The sequence below is a fragment of the Diuraphis noxia genome, unplaced genomic scaffold (genome assembly GCF_037042655.1).
Source record: "Diuraphis noxia isolate RWA-SAM2 unplaced genomic scaffold, SU_Dnox_SAM2 contig0001, whole genome shotgun sequence".
NCBI classification, from domain to species: Eukaryota; Metazoa; Arthropoda; class Insecta; order Hemiptera; family Aphididae; genus Diuraphis; species Diuraphis noxia.
The window spans coordinates 51,081,992-51,102,260 of NW_028301711.1; the positions used below are offsets into that span (position 1 = coordinate 51,081,992).

Below are 20,269 nucleotides of genomic sequence, written 5' to 3' on the forward strand. Positions count from 1 at the left end.
TTTATACATCCCAGACAGCAATATAAAATTATTTTAACATTTTTAGAATATTTAGAAGTTAACATTAATGTTTCCATAACATTTTAATTGCATTTGTTTAATATTATTGAAACTTTCTTAGAATATTAAATGGTCATTATTTGTCCTACCTTTATAAGTTTCCTAAAATGTTATGAAATTAACATTCTGAAAATATTCTTGTACTGATTAGATTAAAACATTTCGTGAAAGTTACAGTAATATTTATGAAATATTTTCAAAATATTTTAATTTCATTTCATACCATCAATTGTAATGTTATAATAACATTATGTCATTAAGTTCGTATAATATTTTAATATAATATATTTATAATATTCTTTTGAAATTATAATAAATAATATTTGAAATTTTAAATATGTTTTAACGTATATTATATAATATAAACTAATTTCAAAATACACAAATAAATAAAAAAAAGTCAAAAGTATTCACTTTCAAATATTTATTAATATTTTATAACTCAATTAAAAAAAAATAATTTCATGATATCAGCAATGGTATTTATACAATATCAATAACATAAAACAGATTTGAAAAAAAAAATTAATGACAAAATTCAATGAATTATTATATAAATTAATATAATAATAATAATAAAATAAAAAAAATAATATAGCATTGATATAGCGCATGATTTCAGCAATGGTATTTACTCAATACCAACAACATAAAAAATATTAAAATAATAATAATAATAATGAAAAAATTAAATATATATTATATAAAATAATTATAATGTATTGTCCAGATTATTTAATGTCTGTATTGTAGCATTTGCTTTGCTTAAAATCCTAAATTTGGCATGGGCCAACCAAGTTGATAGTGGTGTGTCAATGTCCTTGTCAATTATGTTTTTATACTTGATGTTAACCCTTAAAGCATCTAAAAAACAAAAATAATATTAAATATTAATAATATTAGTAAATATAATAATAATAAATATTAATAACCAATGATTAAACGATAACATCCAAGCTTTGAAAAATTTTTTTTTTTTTTAAATCCCAATAGCGAGTAACTTTTTATAAGTTCATCTGAAAACATTTTCAACATGATACGTCGTACACTATCCCCAATATCTTTATTTCCAACTAATAAAGATAGTTTTGATACCTAAAAAATGAATAGTTAAGCTGATTTAAGATATTTAATATATTATATACATTTTTACTATTTATTTTAAATGAGTTCTAATGCATACCATATTAGGTCTAAAATTTTTATCACATAGCAATTTTTGTTCGAAATTATCAAGTTCATCATCCGTCTTAAGAGGGAATATTTCATCGATATTAATTGATTGTGTAATATTGTTTGCCATGTGTGCTGTGATGGTTTCACCAGAAGTATTTAAAAAATTTTGTAATGCAACATGTGATGCATTCAATGTATTGCTCATTGTGATTTGATCATACTTTAATTTTGTTAATGTATGTATAACAAAGTTTTGGAATTCTATTATAAAATAAAAAATTAATTTGCAAATATTATTATATACAATATATTATTATGCCACAATTATTTCTACTTAATTTTTTAAAAATTATGTATTAATCGCGTGCATATATAGTCATATAAAACAAATATAGATACCCGTCTACAAAATATATTTTAAGTTTAGTGACCTTGTAGGACAATGATCATCAATTTAATAGCTGATGACGTATTAAAATAATAATATTAATATCAGAAAATAAATAATAAGATTACAAAAATTTTAAAATTAAACTTATATGAAAAAAAGCATTCATTTTTTGAATCTTATTGATCATTTATTTTCTCTGTGACCATATGAATAGTATGAATAATTACAATAAATAAGATATTCATATAAATATATTGTTATTATGATCTGATGAAAATAATAAATATTATTCGCCAATAGCGTATTTAAGGGGGGGGCGAGGTCCAGGAATACTGAACACCCCCCATAGCAAATAAAAAAGAACAGATATGTTCCTGAAGCATAATTAAGTAATAAGTATAGAAATTATACATTTATAGTAATATATTATTCTGACAACGATTTCCATGCAGCAGCTTAATGTTATAATTTTTACAAACTTCCATAATTCATATTAATTACGTATAGGTAAACTGTGGACCGCTGCTTCCCTCTAGAAATATGCTAGTAATGTTGTTTTATTTAAATATGAGCATTGGAGTGTACTTAATACATTATAAGAATATTTAAATTTTTTTATTATTACAATTAAATGTAAATTTATTAAATATAAATAATATACATTTATTTAAATTGTACATACCTGCAGTAGTCATTAGAGGCACATCATTTATTGGTGAAGCAATAGTAGTGAGGTTACTTGAGGAAGACAGTTCACCACTCACCACAGTGGCATTATTTGTTGATACAGAAGTAGAAGTTGGAAAATATTTTTTAGTTTTCTTGCAATCTAAAAAAAAATATTACAAAATTGAATAATAGTTAAATAAATTATAAGAGTATACACAATAATTTGTAAATAAATTAATATACATTTTGAAGTCAATATGGACTGATGTTAAATACAATATAGGTATACTAATTACTATAATAATAAATATGAATAAAGGATCTAATAAAAATAATAGAATATTTTTTACTACATTTTATACCTGAGAAGTGTGAATTAAGAAATAATGATCTTTTTGCAGGCACTAGTTTTGGTGTTATTGCTTCAGTAGGCATTTGCAGAATGTCATCAGTGGTTTGTAGTTGCTCTGGATTCAAGTCACTACAAACTGAAGTTTCAAACTCAATTCTGTCATTTACAGGAGGTGATTTTTCAATATGAACTGAGCTCTCTGTAATTTAAAAAAAAAAAAAAAAGAGTTTCTTACTGTTGTCACATTTCTCAATCTGTGGTTGCTACAATAGATAATAGACAATAATAATATGACACTAAAGAGGTTAAGAAATGATGCATAAGGAACATTTTGTTAATATTAATTATTGAAAATTGAAATAATCATACCATTTAAAACTAAAGGTAGTTCATAAGATGGATCTTTATCTGAGTCATATAAAATACTGTCAGTCTCTGAACTTGAATCAGCTTTTGTAGATAATATATCAATAACCGGTCTACTCCTTGTTGGTAATAAAATATCATGTCTTAAGGAAGGAGGACTATCTATTTTGTTTTTATTATTACTACAACGTTGAATATGTCTATCATTTTGTGTATCCTCGTTAGTAGATAAATCTGATAAATAAACGGCTTTCTTGGATTTTTTACGAGCTTCTTCTAAGTTTTCTAAACATATAATTAATAAATTAATAAATAATAACCATAATTAGTCATGTATTAGATATTATTTAGTAAATCATTTATAATAAGTTATGTTATAACTATGAGTTTTTTTACCGTATGATCTTCCCAAAGTTCTGGATGGAATCCATTTGAAATTTATTTCATCAGGATTTTTTTGTTTCTCGATATATTTCTTTACTTTAGTTTTGACAAGAGGCCATGCGCATAACTTTGTTTCTTTATTGAACCATGCAACTGGTACTGACTCCACACTGTCGTCACCAAAAAAATGGACAACAATCCACATGGTTGTTTTTCTACATATATGATAATAATATATTTTACGATATTTTATAAATAAAAATAAAGTTGTATTTACAAATAAGTAGTATAAATTTATATTTTTCTGAGTAGGTATATGAAACAATAAGAAAAAATTAGTAATATTTACAAAAATGTATTAATTCAAGAAATTTAAGCAGTATGTATTATAGGCATAACGATTGAATTCCCATTATGCGCAATTAACATCATTTTTTTTTTTATGTTATTAATTGTACAGGTTTTTAAGCTTTCTGTTAAATCTTTTACAATATATATGTCAAATTCTGTTGAATCCGTTGGCTTGTCATGAAACAATGTTTTTGTTTCAAAATGTTTTCCAATCAACACTATGTCAGATTTTTGTTTAACTATATTCAAGCATTTAAAAACTTCTCTATCTGTGGTTAGAACATAGCTATCTTTATCAAATTTTGTATTTATTTGAATATTTTTACAGATTAATTTTTTGTACTGACATCCATTTAAATTATTGATTAATGGACCATTATTGTGAGGTAGTAATAATATTGGATGATTTGTTGGATTTTTAGATAAGCTAAGGGAATTATGACAATATATTTCTGAGTATCGGTTTATGACTTGTTCGAGTGGTTTTTCATGTTTTCGTATTTTAGATTTTAATTCTTTCATATAGTTTTCGAAAGGAAATGCGCTGCAGTTATCAAGAGGACCATAAAATTTAAAATCATCACACAAATGTGATAAACCATGAATATTGTGGGAATTATGTTCACGACCATATAATATTTCAAATGTTTTTATAAAATATTCTAAAAGTTCTTCGGCATATGGTAAATAATGTTGAAGATTTGGACTAAGTAGTATTATCATAGAAATATTTAATGACATGAAATGATTATAGCAATTATCGTTAATAATATTTTTTAGTACAATAGGTCCTATGTACAATAAAAATAATCTTAACTCTGTAGCTTTCCATCTGGATACCTCTTGAATTTCTCTGGTTTTTCTAACAAAGTCTGATGGAATATAACACTTGACAGCCAATAGTGCTTCTGTTAATTTGTGTACATCACGACTTGGTAAACGAACATTCAACGGTCCTTTATGTAACCACAGCCCAATCAATTTTTTAACGACTCCGAGACAAACAAGATGCATATAATCAAGGGTAAACATACGAACCAAATCGATCCCTGGCAACTCAACAAGGTTTGAAATAGACTCACCTACATGATGCTCTTCGTGTGTCATATTTTCATATGTTTTGTGTGTTCTTTTAGTAGATTTACTATTAGAATATGGAAAACAAATACGATTTTGATAATATTCACCTTCTGCAATACATCGGTTACAAGAGGAATATCCTGAGTGACCTTTAGTTTTTAATAAAAAAGATTTTGCTGGTGCATCACACACAAAACTATAAATTATCACTTTTTTAATACAGCCATTAATTTCTATACCATTTGTTATAAGATCTTTGGTTTCGGCAACAAAATCTAATAAAAAGTCATTACTGTCTTTTGGTTTAGATTTGCCAAAGTAAATGCCAACTGGAAATACATTTTTGTCCATTCCAACAATATATGCCATAATTGGCCAAAATTGACTATTATTGCTTTTAGTTAATGGTAAACCATCAACCCCAATTGCAATTTTTATTTCTGTTAAACTGCTTGTATCATATCGTCGAATTCCTTCTGCCAATCCAAAATGATAATATGACCCAGGAATAACTGTACGAATAAATCGCTCTGCAGGTTTCAGTGTGGCTAAAAGTGTTCTACTATCATATGGCAAATCTTGGGTATTTATATTATCTTGTTTCTTCATTAACTTCAATAATTTATTTACAGTAGCATTTGGAATATTGCATTCGACTGCCCAAATTCCCAAATTTTTATTAAATGTATTGCAAGATGAATTGTTTATTTCACTTACTGCTGAAAAAGGATTTACATTATGGTCTTCGTTACCTAACAGATCACCAATAGTGGACACAGTTATAGTTTCTTGATCATAAGGTATAGAAGTTGTCATTTGTGGTGAATTAATATAATTATTTGTTCCTTTTGATGTTGATGGCATATTAATAATTTCACCCGATTGATTGTCTTCTGAATTTTCTACCTTACTCACATTTATTTCCTCTGTTGCATGATTATTATTTGCACATATATTGGTTTCATTACTATATAGATTATTAATGAAATCTAGTTCTTGTCGAATATTCCTATTTTTTGACCTTTTACTTTTGAACATTATCTTAACAATTATAATATACCAAAAAAAAAATTAAGTATAGATACTTACATAAACGTTTATATATATAAGTTATACAGCTGGTACACACAGTACAAATCCGAATTGAAACACTAAAAAAATATTTAAAAATCAAATTAATTATTAACAGCTATAACTAATAATACTATATAACATTATATTATACTAAAAAAAGACTGAACAGATTTTAATAATAGTTATATCAATAGATTTTTATTGATATTCGGGAGATGTTTTAAGCTTTTTTGTTAACATCTATACCGTTGCTATACCCAATAAATATTAAATACTCCAAGCATACCCAAGTGACAAGTACCTATACAAAATACTACACTAATATCTACTATTTAAAATAACACACATTTATAATGCACATTATACTACAATACTACCTATATAATACACAATAATACATATTTTTATTTTAAACTACATAATACCAACAACATATGTTGTACAAAATAATATAAATGCATTATTAAAAATAAGAGTTTATTCTGCCACTGCTAAAAAAAACTTAAATTACATGTAATTTTTAATAATGCATTTATATTATTTTGTACATACCTCACCCCTTACAGAGACAATTTTCAGACATAATACAATATTTTATTAAATTAAAACAATCTGTATCTATGACTACTACAACTATTGCCATTCTGCTAGCATCAAGTATCTATATAATATTACTAACATAAAACTTATAAAACAATACATTTATAATTGAAACCATTTACATTTTAAATATTAATTAATGATAGACACAACCTAGTATCAACATTCAAAAAATCTATAATTATTAGATACTTGAACGGACTAATAAAATACTTGCTGTGTCTCCTGAATGTTTCCCAAATTTTATTACATGTTTTAAGTTTTAATTTTGGAAATAACAAAAATATTGGAATTTCAACACAAATGTATAATAATTTTTATTTCAATATAAAATATATTGATAACAATACTTCCTCGTCATTAATTTTACACAAATATCATAAAATTTAATCGGTATTGTTATTTATTTGAAGTCTAAAATATATTAAAATATTAATATTCTGTGTACAGAAAATATAAAACTGATTGCAAATTGGATTTTAAAGAATTAGCTAGTTATTTAGACTTAAAAATAAGTTAAAATACATATAACTGGCTAAAGGACCTATATATATATATAAATAATATAATATATATATAATATAGTAAATTAGTAGGTATTATAATAGTATTCAACTAACCAAGCTAATATTATTTTTTAAACATAATCATTAATCAAATTTGTTTATTAAAAAACCTTGAGTATTCTTAAAAACTGTTAGTTACATAAATTATATTTTAATTAATGATGAATACCTAACCTACCAAAAAATATATTTTAAAAAAATTCTGATTTTTATGTTTCTATCAGACAACAATATGTACTTAGTAAATATTCTAATTTACTACCTACATGGGTTTTTACTGCTTTTAATGATTTAAAATAATTATAAAAGTTATCTAACTCACTCACTTATACATCACATATTCACATAAAAATTGTCATATACCTATAACTATTGTTTTGGTTTTGTAATATTATATACTATACACAAATTTATTTAAAATAGTATTTTTTATAAAATAACAATCTCCATACAGTATAGATAGATGATGCATTTATCATCTGTCTAATAAGCAATTTTATTTAGAAAAATATTTTGAATTTTAACTTATATTTATTTTGTGTATTTTTAGTCCAAAAGTCAAATATGTATAATACAGTGTATTATATAAAAGGGGAGTAGGATTTTGGCCTTTGGGTGCTACTATCTCCACAGGTTTTTGTTGTATGGAAATCTGTCAATGGTAACAATTGAATTAAATAAAATGTGTTCCCAGAAAAGAGATGTATTTTAGGCCCTGTGTACTTGCCATTAATTAGAATAACAATTCATATTATTCTACCTAATTTTGAAGATGTTTTTAAGAAATCAATAATATTAAATTTTGTATTAATATATAGTAGTTATGTACCTAACTTAATAACTGAACATTGTTATTACCTATACATGTAACATGTGATTACAAATTAGGCAAATTAAACTTCGACTTAGGTAACCAAAATTTCACCAAAAATATCATAATTTTAGTAGGTATAATTACAAGATAAGTATAATACAAACTTTTACAATGCTTATAACATAAATAATAAATAACAATAAAAAAAGTAAGTGTACTTACCAAAAATGTATACAACTGCAGACACGTCAACTACCTATATAAAAGGTAACGTAGAAACTATGTACTAATGTAGTACTATCACTATTACCCAAAAACCAACAAAAAATGAATACTATATAATAATATATTAAAAATTACTGTTTGTGGGTAAACACACTGTGTTTAAAACTTGATAATCAGATATATAATAATCAAAACGCAAAAGATACAATTAACCAATAAAGTGTTAACTGTTCAGAATGGCGAATTTACTGCCCAAGTGCGTGAATGTGTAACTGTGACACGGTGTCGGTGTGACTAGTACACATTGGCAATGCGGTGTACGGCGGTGGTAGCGCTGCAGCGGGGGGACCGCGGGACAAACGGCCGTTAGAAGGTTTTCGGGGTTTTCCCCGAAAAAAGCTAATCAACAACAACAAATTTATATATTATTATTTATATCACAAATCATAATTATAATAACTTTGAATTGGTGGCGATGATTGGCTGTCTTTGTCTAACACACGCGCAACATAAGAATTTAGACGTGTTTTTTGTCAAACGTACCGATTTATACAGTAAAGCGATAAGAATTCTGAAAATAGATTTGAATTTGTCATCGAGTCTACTTAAGATCGGCTAGTTCACTTTTCCCAATTTTACGCCCCAACTCTTATAAATTTGGTTTCAATATTTGAAAATATTAGGAATTTTCAAACGCTAATCATTCGCAATTAAAATCAGAAACCTTAAAATGTGGACTGACCAATATAATATAATATATTATAATATTATATTATACAATTGGCTAACTTATTGCCTAATGGTTACTATTGGCTACTTACGAAAATAATACTAAATATATTGACTCATAAAGAAGACAAAATACCTACCTACAAGGCTACAAATTATATAACATTTTATACTATAGGTATACTAAACTACTAAAGTTAAAAAACACAAAGTAAAATGGAATGTTTTAAAATCAATCAATGTAAGGAAATTACAATAGGTATTAGGTACATAAAAATTAGGTCGCATATACAAGTATACAACTATATAAAATACAATTGCCTATATATAGGATTAGATAGATTATAATCTATATCAAAATAATAAAATATGTATGTGATATGTACCGAATGTACCGTAATTCCAAAATATGTGCACCAACACAAAATTGTTTTGAGATAAATAAGGTTTAAGTCTTAACTCTATTCATATCCGTCATTACGCACCTTCTTGAAAAAAAATAATAACAGCTTTGCAGTTTTGCATCTATGACTGAATACGCTTGCGCTAGTATATTTATTTTATTTGCGCAAAATGTAAATAATATACGGACAATATTATATTAAGCGATATTTAGCTTAGAAATACCTACACCCATACGGCATACACGATTATGATACAAACAAAATTCAGACATTTTAACATAGCATGAATTATTATAATTTATATTATTATATATATTATATTATATTATTATTTTATTATAATAATATAATATTTTTATTTTTCGGAGTGAGTGTTTAGTTCTATTAGTCTGTCCTGGAAATGTGTTAAATTTAATTATGACATTCAATATATTTTATTATATAATAATATTATAATAATCCAACTGCAGGCAACTTATATACGGTCTACGAGAGAGTAACTATACGACCACGTGCATAATAACATACCTAATATAATATATTATATTTTATTCAGTTTCCTCTACCCCCTTTTTTTTATTTATGTATTTGTTGGCCGGGACCGTTTCTTCACCTTAACGTTTTGGTTTAGGCCCTTCTAAAACGTACTCCTTTTCGTATTAGTAGATGGTATGTAGCTCATTGTTTATTAATGTAAATCAATCATCGATAGCCCGATAGGTATAAATATAAATAAAGAATAAAATATATATCAAATATTAAAACCAATATAATAATAGGCGGCCTATTGACCGGCCAATTCACTATTCACTCTAATATAGTAATATTTATAATAATATATATTTGAGCTAAAAACACTAAATTGGAACAGCTGAACGTAAATTTTGATATATGTATTAATAAAATATATATAATTATATTATGTATATCCACTACAATAACATTTTATTTTTATAACATAAAATAAATAATAATATATATTATATTGATTATTGATATGTTTGAATTATAAAATTAAAAACTTTTTGTAAACATATATAATATTGTGGTTTGAACTTTTTTTTGATATCTTACAATGAATGTATAAAATATTAACAAATAACAACTATATAATATGATGCGAAATCCACAAATTACAATAAATATCAATGACTAATGGATATCCGAAAAATCCACTGTGGCTTATCAATTTATCATCTACCTCTTGCCAGTTACTTTCTATGAATACCTACACATAATAGATATGGATGATATTATCATCTACTTATATAATGTCACAAATTTACATAAAATTGATATATTGGAGATGTCTATATATATATATATAATATAAATATAATTATATATTATATCCAACGGATGAGTTGTGTTAGTGGGTATTATTATTATATGATATGGTAATATAATATTAGCTAGTACATATTATATATTATAGACTTAGATTAGTATAATATTACGTCATATATAGCTAGGGTGTCTCAAAAAGAACGCCGGATTTATATCTGCTATACATTAAATTCATTTTTCTTAAAAAAATATTACAAATATATCATTCTCTTCGGGATAAATTGAGGTTTAACAGTGAAAAACATCGGGCATATGAACCCCCTACTAGCCCTACAGGTGATTATTCTTTCCATAAAATTTACCATCACTCGATCACACATTGCCCCCCATCAAGTTCATTGAGGACACGACTAATTTCTTGCTTAAGTTCCAAGACGTTTCGGACTTTGTTCTGGTAAACTCGTGACTATTAGTGTATCCCCATAACTCATAAAAAAAAATCACACGGAGTCAAGTCGCAAGATGGCGGCCTTTTCAAATCTGGCGTTCTTTTTGAGACACCCTTTATATATATTATATAAATATTAAATATATAGTATAATATATAGTATTTGTGATCCCACAAATAGATTGTACATCATTATATTATACCATTTACGAGAAATAAATGATAGAGTCTAAACTAACACTTTAAACTAACTATAATAACATTATCCTGAGCTGAAAAAAGTAATAATAATAATACGTTAAACTTCAAATCTAATAATCTTAATTTTTTGTTTATAACATTAAATTTCTAATATTACATTAAGATTAGGTAGTCAACTTAATATAACGTTATTTTAAAATATTCTTTAAATGTTTTTCATAAATTTAAACATAATATTGTAAATATAACCAATTTTAAACATAAAAAGAATATTTTCAAAAAAATATTATATTAAGTTGATTACATAATCGTATTATAATATTATTGTGGAATTATAAATATAATATTATTAAAAAAACATTGAGAGCACATTTTTTTTTATAACATTACATTTTTATTTCTACAATAATATTATAATAACATTAGGTAATCAAATTAATATAACGTTATTTTGAAAATATTCTTTAAATGTTTTTTTATAATTATAGTTATAATATTGTAAATATAACCAATTCAAAACATACAAAGAATATTTTCAAAATAATATTATTTGAAGTTGATTACCTAATCTTATTATAATATTATTCTGGGATTAGAAATTTAATATTATAAAAAAAACATTAAGAGCATATTTAAGAAATATTTAAATTTAAATGTTACTTTTATAAGATCAGAATAATGTTTTAATAATGTTAAAAATATAATATTTATTATTTAATCATGTTTTAAAGTTATTATAATATTGATGTTAAAGAATTGCTGTCTGGGATTATTCAATTATTGTATATTTGTATGACTGCAATTCGTACGTACCTCTCATAAACCCGGGCCGCAACTCGTAGGTACGTAGGGATTGGGTCGAAACTCACCGACACCGATAAAATCAATGAAATCGAGATACAGGAAAGTATAAGCATTTTTCATTTTACACGGACCTTAATTTTATTTGAACATTTTCGGGACTTAATTTATAAAAATTTTATTTTTCAAAGATCAATGTGTAAATATGTAATAGGTCTCAAAATATTAAATAATATATTTCAACGTAATTCGTCAAGAAAAGAACAATATTTTTTAAACATAGTAATTTTATAGCTTATGGAAAACTTGTGGAAAACTTAGTGTTGTATTCTTAATCCTTAGTTAGAAACGAAAAAAATTTTATGATTTTTCAACTTCAAAATTATTTGCAAATTTTCGCGTTTTCGACAGATTTCGTAAAATTTTGAACTGTAAACGCTTATTAAAAAAAATGGTGACTTACGATTTTTAATTTTTTTTAGCAACGATAAGAACAACTCAAAAGGAACCTTGCATTAAATTTTTAAGTTTTTTTGGTCATCCAACATTTTTTTACCGGCACTTCAAAAAAAAATTCTCAAAAAAATTGAAAATTTCAGTTGTGTATATTTAACTCAAAAAAAGTCAAAAATTTTTGAAAATTAAACTGTATATAGATAACACTAACATAAATATTTGGTAAAAATTTCAAGTATTTACAGTGATTAGTTTTTGAATAACAACCATATAAAAAAACCGATTTGGTCGAAAACTGATTTTGCGTAAAAATTCCCTTTTTTTTGTTGTTTTTCTCGATTTTTTTGAAAACTGTTGGAAAGTGTTTACTTTTTACCTCTATAATGCACCAAGGATTTTCACTTTTACATCGGAAACCACCCCCAAAGTTTGAAATCGAAGCATTATTTCGACTAGTTATGCTGTGCACAGACACAAAAAAAACACATCATTGTAAAATCAATACATTCATCACTTCGTTCAGAATCTAAAATTATAATAAACTGATACTATAATATATATAAGTATATATATAACTGACTTAATAATATATAATTAAAATTTCTGGATGCTGCTGATAGACTGTAGTACGGCCGTATACATACCGATATGTGTATATAAATGTAATCAATAATTTATCCACTATCGTAGTATTCATTGTCTTAATTAAAATTAAAATATTTATACAATAGTACTATTTAGCACAAATTTTTATAAAAAAAAACTTAGAACGGGCAATTTTGTACAACATACAACTTTTTTTAATTTAATTTACACCTCTTGATTTTTCAAAGATCAATGTGTAAATATGTAATAGGTCTCAAAATATTAAATAATATATTTCAACGTAATTCGTCAAGAAAAGAATAATATTTTTTAAACAGTAATTTTATCAAAAAAATCTAATCGTCTAGAGGCGATTTTCCAATTTTTCAAATTAAAAAATTTTCAGCATATTAACTATTTTTAATTTTTAATTAGCTTCTAAAAATGTTAGTGCGAGTGAATTTTTATAATTATATCTACCTATATTAAGCTGTAAATATTGTTAATTATCAACATACATATAACGGCATTGTTAGTAAATTAATTAAAAAGTAAAAGTAATATTAAACAACACAAACAATTTGAAAGAACGACACAGATTAATCATGCTATATATACAGGGTCTCCCATGAGTATTTAACCATTGCGATATCTCTTGAGATAATTAACATATCATAAATCTGATTTTTTTATTGGACTCATATACACAAGGACTACATAATTTTTTCATTAAATAAAGATACCGATTTTATAGAATTTATTTATCTGAAAATTTTGACCTTTTATTGAACATTTTATTATCATTAATTTCACGATTTTTAATAAATTTTTAATCTAAACCTTACGATTTACAGATTACTGACTCGATATTTATGAGGCAGTCAGTAAATTTGCTTAAGTTAACAGAAAACAGGAACATATAGAGTACGAGCATATATATCATTGGTATAGCCAGACAGTCGAGTTTGAAACACAGTCAGGACTGTAACACGATCAAGTCTGAACTATATAATTAAATTGATTAACTCGTACTCTGCTACTCCTGTGATCTTCAATAAACTACCCTCAACAATAGCGTTACTCGGGTGAATGTGTAGTAAAGAATATAATTATTAGTCAATCATTAAATAAATACTGTCTTAGTTACTATATTGTGTCCAATTGTGATTGTCTATGAACGCAGGTCATAAGTTCCTAGGACCTGTAAAATATAACTTAGGGAACTGTATTTTTATCTGTCCAACAACCCGGTTCTCAAGACCGGAATAGCTAACCGATTACTTCTTCACTGGATAGGATTTGGTATAAATATCAACAGCCACTTATTTTAAATAAACGAAGTAGATGTGTTACGACGGCAAAAAACTGGTTTTTATTCAGGCAGCAAGTCCCATTCTAAGGCTAATGGGTATATTCTCCCGCGACCCTCTTTATTTATTATAATATACAAAATAGATTTATTCGATATTTACAGGTGGCCGTGTCGTGCACTGAAAAAATATCAGGAATGGAGTGGGGACGGACTCAAACATACAACCACCGCAATTCCAGTCTTCTGGCGATAAGGATCTTCAAGAATGTTTGTGGGGGTTGTGACCAACCTGTAACCATAACCGGTGTAGTCTTTTCTGCGAAGCAGTGATTCAGCAGACAGCCACGTCGAAACGACCATATTCGCGAACTCATCACATTAAAAATTTAATATTAAATAGTAATACATATTTATGAAATAATATACTAGTTGTTATATTTATACTGACCATCAGATCGTATATACTGCAGATAAAGTAAGTAAATGCGAATTATATCTTATTAATATAAAGTATTCTTTTAAGTTATAAGGGTGCTACGTGGGTGTAGTTATTAAGGCAAAACATTATTGCAAAATGCAACCGCGTCGCTGCCTACAGAGACTAATCTATTAAAATAATTGATAATTAGTAAGAGTGAATCTATTCACAATGATATTGAGTAATGCCCCTATTTGCGCTCCGATTTAAAGCGCGAACTGTCTACGGCACCGCTGTAGCCGAACAAGAATTAAAAACTCGATTTTTCGCTGAAAACATGCTTTACATGATAAAATCTCATGCTCCGTAGTGGACAGATTTTATTATTTTTCTTTATATGATAATTATTTTTTTAGATTATGCATAAATATTGTATTTAACAGGGAAATTATAAATAATGATAAGCAATATCTTAATATTATGAAAATATTAAAACCAAGGGAGAAATGTTACCTTTCTAAGATAAACATATTCAGAACTGGGTATTTAATTAAGATTTGAAGAAATATTAGAGAAAAATGCTGTGCTGGTTGTCGTGAATATATTTTACCTTTTTATATGACGAGCTCAGTTGACAGGATGAGCATGCACCATAGGCGTGCGAGATGTGCTCTTGCTGCCCTTGTGCGGTTTGAATAAATTTGAATGGGCTGAAGTTTATAATAATAACATATAACATAATATAATAATACTTGTATAACCGAATTAAAATAATAAAGAATAGTGTATTATTGATATTTGATGTATTTTTAATTTTGATATGGTTCTATCTATGATTAACCAATGATTATCGTTTAAAATATTTTTATTTGAGGATCAAAGTTTAAATTTTAATTTTGAGCTTAAAAATTATAACTAAATACCCAAGTATGGGATGGTAAAAATATTAGATGCCCCTGACTTGAAACTCTGCGCACGCCCATGGCATGCACATAACAGAGATGTATAAAAAATAGAGCATATAACTCGATATCCTCAGTAAAATAATTTTTGTTTCCTTGATGAAAATTATTTGAAAAAAAAACTTTCAGTTGCAATGTCATATATTATTAATTTGTACATTTTTATGATTACAGGCCATGGCTAAAAAAGCGAAACCCGTGAACAAAACTTACACCGCATTTGATAGCTTCGATCCTAGTTTAATACCCGAAAAAATAACTGATATGAAACAATCAACTGCCGGTAGTCTCTATTTTCGTGTAAAATGGAAGAAGAAAAGAAATCCAACGTATTTATTGGCAGAGGTTGCAAAAAAAATGTTTCCAACACTTGTCTGTGAGTTTTATCAAAAGCACTTGGTTTTTGTTGAAGCAGTCGATAAACATCAAACATGAAAAGGTAAATATAATTTAATTAAAAACATCAAAATAAAAACCTACCATTAGCGAATTATATAGGTACTGCTTAAATAAAATCATTTTTAAATAATAACTTAAAAACTATAGAAATCATACTATACTAATATAAAATAATTAAGTATATTAGTTAATTGACTAAATAAATGAATCCTATATTTAATATGTGGAATCATGTCGATTATTATAATTTTTGTAATGTATTAACTATTCAATAATTTGAAAATTATATAAATTTAAAAAGATTATATTTTTTTAATACAATCAAAAAGTCAACAGATTGTTTGATAATGAGAATAACATATATTGGAACTTTTTCTATTAAAATATTATACTATTGGTTCCCAAAAGTTAAAATTCTTGTTATACCTACCTAAAATCTAAATATTCTGACACAGTTCACATAATATATTAACGTAACAACTGATATTTCTCTTACCTGCAATAATAATAATTTGTTTATTATATTATTATTATAAAACCATACAAATGCTGGTGATCAAATTAAGGGGTTGTTTTCAATCAACAGGAATTATTGATATAAGTATATCACAAGTCACAGTATTTGAAGTATATCCATAAGTATTAGGTAACTGAATAACATAATATTATGTAAAATAAATTTACATGTACATATAAATTTTGATGTTTTGGAAAAATGACTGAGCAAATAAAAATATAGCATAAATCATAGCGAATAGAACTTATTAACCACTTGGTCAACCGTTAGAAATCTCAAAACATGCTAAGAAACAGTACTACTACAAACTACCTACCTACCTACCGTTTTTTTTTAAAATGAAACTAACATAAAATTAATATAAACTATTTTCAGATAATGAATGAACTTTGCGATTGAGTCATCCGTACCTATGGATACATCAAGATACCATCAATGGATACCTATCAATACATTAAGAAGAATTTCAGAAGTATAACAAATTTTAATTTTAATATGAACTTATGTTATTTATTTATTTTTTGTAAAATACTTAAATAGTGAAATAAATATGCACATTTCAATTTAAGTATTTATAAATGTTATAGTACAGAAAAATAATAGATTTAAATAATATTACAATATAAAATTACATATTATTATGTTGTAAAATGTTATAAGTTTAGTATTTAAATGCTTATAAAACCCTAATCCTATGTTATATAATATTCCTAAAAATGCAAGGCTGGGCCAGTTAATTTATTTATTTTACTTAATAAGTTAAATTAATCTAGAGCAATATAAATTAAGTTTAAAGCAAAAATTACCTTTATATGAATGTTTTACAATTTTTAATTAAATATATGTTTTAAAATTAATTACTGTAGGTATTTATATAATACTGTGATCCAATACAATCCAAAACGAATAATTAAATTGTTTTTATGTACTTGTAGTCGTCCAAATTATACCAAATATTATAATAATACAATTGGTTATTACTTATTAGATTATAACTAATTGATTACAAAATTTAGAATTTCAAATATTATGCAATTTAGAATAAAATATTTATAAAAGCTTGTTCATATATTTAATTAGGTAAATAGTTAATATCACATGTTCATGAATAGCATGAACTCCAAAATTGAATAAAAATATAGTAATAAGTAATACAATTAATAATGATTAGGTAGATACTAGGTAATGAGTAATGAATGTAAAACATGTATGGGATACTGAAAATAAATCATTATATTTTTCTATTATTTATGACGTGGTTACCCGTTTAAAATTTGTTCATATTATATTCTGTGAATATTGCTTCTTATTCATTAATTAATATTTGCTTAATATTTCGATTTTCATATAACAAGTTTTTTTTTCATCTGATGTTTAGGAATAAAATTAATATTATGTGAAGATGAAATAAATTAAGTAAAAAGTTTCTGAATAACTTGAAAAAAATTTAACACATTATAAAGTTAAAATTACTTTAAAAAAAATTATTTCAATATTTAACTTGTGAATAGCGACAAAGTACTATTAAAATGTTAAATGTGAAAAATTGTGCGAATACAAAATTCTCATTATAGATATAGGTACACTTCAAATTTTATTTTTAATTGTATTTATCTTTTTTATAATGTCAATATTTTATTAGTTGGCATTAACTATTATATTAAAATATAAAATTAACAAAAAAAAAAATTAATTTCAATTAAATTATAATAAACTGATACTATGTATATAACAGACTTTACAATATTTGATTAAAATTTCTGGCTGCTGCCGATTGACTGTAGTACGGTATGTGTATATAAAGGAAATCGATAATTTATCGACTATCGTAGTATTCATTGTCTTAATTATAATTAAAATATTTATACAAGAGTACTATAATTTAGCACATATTTACAAAAAAAACTCAATACGAGCAATTTTGTGCAACATAAAACTTTTTTAAATTTAATCTACACCTCATGATTTGAATTTGTAGCTTGTTTATGTATAATTTAGAACACATTATAAAAAGATGCAATTCCATGAGGATCCGGTCTTTAAAGTGATATTGAGTCAATAATTGTTGCGCGACTAATCATAAAACAAATAATAATACAGACATGAAATTTTAGGGACATTAATATAATAATGTGGTGAAATAATGTAGGTACCTACATACTTATTGTTAAGTGTACTTTAAGCCAAAAGACTAACTTGTTAGGTTTTTTCTCATTTATTTAAAAATAAAAAAAAAATCAGATGAAAGTCGTTTGGGGTTCCTAGTCATTCAGTATGAGTTAAATTTTAATACAATTATACATCAATTAAAAACGATTCTGAGCTAACATGTTTAACTTAAATTATTAAGTATATATCCTAATAATATATATATATATATATATATATATATATATATACAGGTTGATTCAAAATTTATGTTATGGCCATTTTATCATATAAATATACAAATGTATTGTTATATAATTTATAGGTATATTAAATTAAATAAGTACCTACATAAAATCAATTATCCTAGTCGTAGCTATGATTATTTATTGATAACATATGGAAATATATTTGATTTTTTTTTTTGTTTGTTTCTTATTATTTTATTACTTATTATATTTATAAGAATATCAGGTATATCTATAGCCAATCAGTTATTGTATTATAATTTTCATGTTTTGTGCATTTTATTTGCAATTCACCTAGATACACATTTTTATCATTGTTCAAAAAATACTTGTATTGTATTCATATTTTCCAATGATTTATTAATGGATTAAGTACTGATTGCTAATCTCGACTAAAAATGTTTTAATGGTATTCTAACATTTATAACTTTGCTTAAAAAACCACTGTTCAATATGTATTGAAAATTTAAGACATTATAATGTAATTATAACGTTTTAATTTAATGAAATCACTTAAAAATCATCTTTAAATTTTAATACTAAACTCACTTTCAATTTATCTCAATTCTGTAATAATGAATCATACTTCTCTGTGATTCTAATTTCTGTGAGTACTATTATATTTCTTTCTATATAGTATACACACATGCCTGTATTGTAAAAAATTTGTTAATACATCATTCATTACTTATTCGTACAATTTTTGAACTTGTTAATCTGATGTGCTAAATGATAATAATGTGATTCATTTTATGATATATTATTATAAATTAATTAATATTGAACCTCTATCTCAGCATAGTGTTCTGCGAGATCAAAATGATTAATTATAATGTAATAATTGATGAACAAATTAGCATTAAAAACCTTCAAGTAAATAAATCCAAGTAAAAGTAACTTAATTGGCTGCTGGAAAAGTTGAGATTTACATAAGTGTTAGTTTAAGTATACAATACATAATATTGTGTAGAAAACTGTATAGTAATTTATTTAAAAATGCAACGAATTTAAGTAGTGAAGAAATTTATATTTCACTATCAAAATCACAACTATTGCAATCACTATCTTAGAATATCAAACCATCTGAAACTAACTGAGATATATTATATGGACCGTAAATTTTTAATTACAAAGAAACCCTCCAATAATATTCTTACAATTTGAATGCTATAAAGGAATGTAGGGAAAAAAAGCCAAATTACAATAATTAAATATATATATATATGAAATAAAATTAAAGTATTAA

General features: G+C 25.1%; 1 protein-coding gene across 2 annotated transcripts; it reads right to left on the minus strand.

Moving 5' to 3' along the window:
* Positions 1–467: 467 nt before the first annotated feature.
* LOC149060874 (uncharacterized) lies at positions 468–8,302 on the minus strand. Of its 2 annotated transcripts, XM_089215988.1 has the most exons (9): positions 8,106–8,302; positions 5,919–5,980; positions 3,411–3,613; positions 3,018–3,299; positions 2,659–2,847; positions 2,310–2,456; positions 1,244–1,497; positions 993–1,155; positions 468–924 (listed from the first exon to the last, which is right to left on the minus strand). In XM_089215988.1, exons 3-9 carry the CDS (start codon positions 3,601–3,603, stop codon positions 773–775), a joined length of 1,380 nt encoding a protein of 459 aa, XP_089072114.1. In that variant the 5' UTR covers positions 3,604–3,613; positions 5,919–5,980; positions 8,106–8,302; the 3' UTR covers positions 468–772. The 2 variants fall into 2 exon arrangements, with proteins under 2 accessions (XP_089072114.1, XP_089072115.1); XM_089215989.1 differs by lacking the exon at positions 8,106–8,302 and having other exon boundaries at positions 5,919–6,031.
* Positions 8,303–20,269: the final 11,967 nt, after the last annotated feature.